This window comes from Alligator sinensis, unplaced genomic scaffold, assembly GCF_000455745.1.
Source record: "Alligator sinensis unplaced genomic scaffold, ASM45574v1 scaffold707_1, whole genome shotgun sequence".
NCBI lineage: Eukaryota > Metazoa > Chordata > Crocodylia > Alligatoridae > Alligator > Alligator sinensis.
Window position 1 is genome coordinate 544486 of NW_005842065.1, and position 5082 is coordinate 549567.

A 5082-nucleotide genomic window follows, 5' to 3' on the forward strand; every position below is an offset into this window, starting at 1 on the left:
GGCAGGCAGGGGAAAGAGGGAGCCCTGCCAGGTTCTCTCCCCAGGTTTGGGGTGGGGGGTGGAATCAGGACAGCTGGGTTCTTTCCCCTTGTCCCAGATAAGTGCTGGTGGGGTGGGAGGAGCCAGGACACCTGGGTTATTTCTTCTCCAAGTTCTAGAGAAGGAGGCTGGACCATTCCTACCCCTCACCCTGCATTTCTTGGGGGGGGGGGGTGTTGTAGGGACCCCCCTATGCAGGTCTGGGGCAGACCCTGCCCCCTGCCCCAGACACATTTAACCCCTTGCTGCTTGTGGCCCTGCAATCCTGGTTGGGGGGAAAGGAGGAAGCTGGAGTGGGGGAGAGACCCTGCTGACCTCTAACTCCTTGCTGCCTGCGGCCCCACAGTTCTGGGAGGTGATCAGCGATGAGCATGGCATTGACCCCACAGGCACCTACCACGGCGATAGCGACCTGCAGCTGGAGCGCATCAATGTCTACTACAATGAAGCCACAGGTCAGGGATGGGGATGGGGCTGGGCTGGGCTAGGCTGAGGGGGCCTCCGGGAGGGTGGGGCAGGGTGTAGGAGGAAGGGGCATGTGGGTGCCTGGGTTCCTTCCTTTGCCCTTGGGGGAAGGTTTGGGGTGGAGGAGAGTCTGTTGGGGGATGTTGGGCTGGAGTATGAGCCTGGTGCCTGGGTTCCATCCCTTGCCCTGTAGTGGTTGGGAAGGCTGGTGTCCAGTGGGTTGGGGTAGGAGCTAGGATGCCTGGGTTCCTTCCCACCTCTGAGAGGAGCAGGGGGGCTAGAAGCCTGGATTTCATGCCCAACACCCAGGGGCTAGACACTGGCATCCAGCACATAAGCTAGAGAGGCCTGAACACCTGGCTTCTGTGGGGGGGGGGATCCAGTGGGTTGGAGTAGGTGAGGCTGGGACCCCGGATGCCTGAGTTCTCTCCCGGCTTTGGGAGGAGGGTGAGGGCTGGAGGGATTAGAGCAGAGTGGGGCTGGGAATCCACATGCCTGGGTTACAGTCCAGGCAGGCTTGTGGGGGGGGGGCCCAGTGCAGTGGGGGGGTCCCCCAGATGCCTGGATTCTCTCCTCTTTGCTCTTTTAAAGGGGCCTTGAAGACCCCCTGTGCACCTGCCAGAGTGGGAGGCAAGGGTTAAGGGGTGGGGGGGGCATCCTGTTGCCCTCTGATTTCACCCTGCCACCCCCAGGTGGGAAGTATGTTCCCCGTGCAGTGCTGGTGGACCTGGAACCAGGCACCATGGACTCGGTGCGCTCCGGCCCCTTTGGACAGATCTTCCGGCCTGACAACTTCGTGTTCGGTAAGGCCCCAACCCATGGTCCCATCCCCATCCCCATCCCCAATCAGGGGGCCAAAGAAGCATGGCAAGGAGGCATGGCTGAGAGCTGAGACTCCTGGGTTCTTAACACTGGGCTAAGGGGGGGGGGGGACTTGCTGGATTTCAGTGCCCCATGGGATGCTTCCAGAAGTGGGGCTGGGGGGCAACTGAGACTCCTGGGTTCTTACTAGGCAGGGGGAGGTTCGAATTGGAAGCAGCAGCCTCCGTGCTGCCTGAGATGGGGTGGGGGGTGTTGTACAGACCCCTGGAGCTGAGACTGGCTCAACTTGTTGCATCTCATGGCCCTGGCTTGAGGTGGGAGGGTCTAGGTGGAGCTGGAACTCCACCCTCAAGCCATCCCAACTGGGGGAGACCTAGATGGGAGGAGTGGGGTAGGGGCACTATCCCAGTGGGGGGTGGCAGGGCTGAGACCTGGTGGACTCTGCATACCCACCAGCTGTGGCTTGGGCTAGGTGGGGCTGGGGTGAAGGTAGAAACGTTCCCTAGCCCTGTCCACCCTCTTCTTCCCCCCCCCACCCCAAAAAAAAAAAAAGTCATCAGAGGCTGAGGGAGACCTAAATGGGAAGGAGCAGGGGGACCACATAGGTGCTATCCCAGTGTGTGGTGGTGGGGCTGAGACCTGGCCAGCTCAACCCCCACCCCACAGCTGCAGGTTGAGCTGGGAGGAGGGGGGCATCTGAGTGGAGATGGGGACCCCCTCCCAAGCCATCCAAGGTTGGGGAGATACCTACATGGGATAGAGAGTACCCATGGGCTCCCCCCTCCAACTGGTGGGATAGATCTGGGTAACGGTTAACTCCAACGCACCCACCAGCTGCAGCTTGAGTTGGGCTGGGGGCCTAGGTGGAAGTGGGGATATCCCCCCTCCCCTAGCACCAAATCCATCCCAGGCAGAAATTTTCATGAAAGGGAGAGGACCCTTTGGGTGCTATCCCAGTGTTGGGTGGCAAGGCTGGGACCTGGTGGACTCAACACACTGGCTTGGGCTAGGAGGGAAGCTGACATGGAGGTGGGGATCCCCATCCCAGCTGCCTCCTCACCTCCGCTTCACCCAAAAACCATCCCAGGTAGGGGGAGACCTAGATGGGAAGAAGTAGGCAGAACCTTTGGGTGCTCTCCTGGTGTGGGGCAGTAAAGTTGAGATCTGGCCAGCTCCATGCACCCACCAGCTGCAGCTTGAGTGGGTTGGGGGGGGGGGACCTGGGTAGAAATGAACCTGCAGCCTTGCACAATCCCCCACCCCTCCCAGGATGGTAACCAGACCCACCACCTTCTCCCCATTTCCAGAAGTGGGGCTAGGGGGCAACTGAGACCCTAACACCCCCCCCCCCACTTCCCCCCAGGTCAAAGTGGTGCAGGCAACAACTGGGCCAAGGGACACTACACAGAAGGGGCTGAACTGGTAGACTCAGTCCTGGACGTGGTGAGGAAGGAGGCAGAAAGCTGCGACTGCCTGCAGGGCTTCCAGCTCACCCACTCGCTGGGTGGGGGCACGGGCTCAGGCATGGGCACACTGCTCATCAGCAAGATCCGGGAGGAGTACCCTGACCGCATCATGAACACCTTCAGCGTGGTGCCCTCACCCAAGGTCTCGGATACGGTGGTGGAGCCTTACAATGCCACGCTGTCCGTGCACCAGCTGGTGGAGAACACGGACGAAACCTACTGTATTGACAACGAGGCCCTGTATGACATCTGCTTCCGCACCCTCAAGCTCACCACGCCCACCTATGGTGACCTCAATCACTTGGTCTCGGCCACCATGAGCGGCGTCACCACGTGTCTCCGTTTCCCCGGCCAGCTCAATGCCGACCTCCGCAAGCTGGCTGTCAACATGGTTCCCTTCCCCCGACTCCACTTCTTTATGCCTGGCTTCGCCCCACTTACCAGCCGCGGGAGCCAGCAGTACCGAGCTCTCACAGTGCCCGAGTTGACCCAGCAGATGTTCGATGCCAAGAACATGATGGCAGCTTGTGACCCCCGCCACGGGCGCTACCTCACAGTGGCAGCTGTCTTCCGGGGCCGTATGTCCATGAAAGAGGTGGACGAGCAGATGCTGAATGTCCAAAACAAGAACTCGAGCTACTTCGTGGAGTGGATCCCCAACAATGTCAAAACAGCAGTATGCGACATCCCACCGCGGGGGCTCAAGATGGCTGCCACCTTCATCGGCAACAGCACGGCCATCCAGGAGCTCTTCAAGCGCATCTCGGAGCAGTTCACGGCCATGTTTCGCCGCAAGGCTTTCCTCCACTGGTACACAGGCGAGGGCATGGACGAGATGGAGTTCACGGAGGCTGAGAGCAACATGAACGACCTGGTGTCTGAGTACCAGCAGTACCAGGATGCCACGGCTGAGGAGGGGGAGTTTGAGGAGGAGGCAGAGGAGGAAGTGGCCTAGGAAACCCTCCCGGGGCTTCCCCTTCCTCTGTATTCCGTCCAGCACCCAACCCAACCCAACCTGGCATGGATTCCCACCTTGTAGACTTAGAATTTGGCAAGAATGGTGTTGCCCCATGGTGGCAGTGTGGGGGTTAGACAAGCTGTGTGGTGGTGGTGGAGGGGTATGTAGGTCTGATGAAAAGCACTGACTCCCTTGTCCAAAATCTTCCCTCCCTCAATCATCCACTCAACTCAAAATGGCATGGATTCCCACCTTGTAGACCTACAGGCTGGCAAGAATGGTGTCACCCCCTGGTGAAGGCAGAGCAGGCTGTGGGTGATTGGTAGGTGCGGCTCTATAGGTCTAATAGAAAACTGTCTGTCTTCCCCACACGTAATCCTACACCCTACCCAACTCAGTGAGGTATGGATTCCCACATTGTACACCTAGAGTTTGGTAAGAGCAGCTCTGTCCATTGGTGGTGGGTTGGGGGTAAGACAGGTTGTGTGATGGGGCAGAGGGGAGGTCTCTTGGTCTGATGGAGAGCTGCTATCTTACATCCAACCGAATAGGGCATGGAGTCCCACCTTGTAGAGCTAGTATGGCCAAAGCGGTGTGACCCTGTTGGTGGCGTGGGGGTAAGAGGCCATGTATAATGGCAAGGGGGCTATATAAGTTCATCGGGAAGCTCGGTCTCCATTGTCTGCTATCATCCCCTTCCTCCTGAGCTTGGCAAGAGTGGTGGTAAGATGGGCCCTGTGAGATGGGGCAGAGGGGTATAGATGTAATGGAAAGCTCTTGACTCCCTTGTCCACTGTTTTTTCCCCTACCCCCATCCTACACCAACCTAACCCATGGCTTGGATTTCTACCATGTAGATCTAGAGTTCACCCAGAGTGGTGCTTCTGCTGGTGTGGGGGGAAGGGGTAAGACAGGTGCGTGATGGGGTAGGAGGGATGTAGGGTTGAGGGGAAGCTCACACTCCCTTCTCTGCCATCTTCCATCCATCTTCCTTCTAGCCCAATGGGCATGAGGTCCCCCCACCTAGACTTACGGTTCACCTAAAGCTGCACTGCCCCTGGGGTGAGGTAGTGCAGTGGAATGGCAGAGGGGAAAAGGGTGGGGGGAATGTGGGTCTAATGGAAAGCACTGGCTCCCTTCTCTGCCCCCATCCTACACCTACCCCAACCCAACAAACAGTCCTGGCCTGGGCTCCTACCATGGCTGCCCCCTTCCAGCAAGGAGGTGGTACAGCAGGCTGTGCTATAAGATGGGAGAGGGCTATGGGGCGGGGTCTCATGGATAGCACTGCCCTTAACTCCCCACCCCCCCCCCCCCCGCCCCTGCCCCCCC

The 5082-nt window shown here is 59.1% G+C and overlaps 1 protein-coding gene across 1 annotated transcript in view; it reads left to right on the forward strand.

Moving 5' to 3' along the window:
* Positions 1 to 5065, forward strand: part of TUBB4A (tubulin beta 4A class IVa) — an 8497-nt gene extending 3432 nt beyond the window's left edge. Inside the window, exons 2-4 of the mRNA XM_006023352.3 lie at positions 386 to 494; positions 1197 to 1307; positions 2690 to 5065. Coding sequence (XP_006023414.1) covers positions 386 to 494; positions 1197 to 1307; positions 2690 to 3747 — 1278 coding nt within the window. The 3' untranslated portion in view covers positions 3748 to 5065. The remainder of the gene's footprint in view (positions 1 to 385; positions 495 to 1196; positions 1308 to 2689) is intronic.
* Positions 5066 to 5082: the final 17 nt, after the last annotated feature.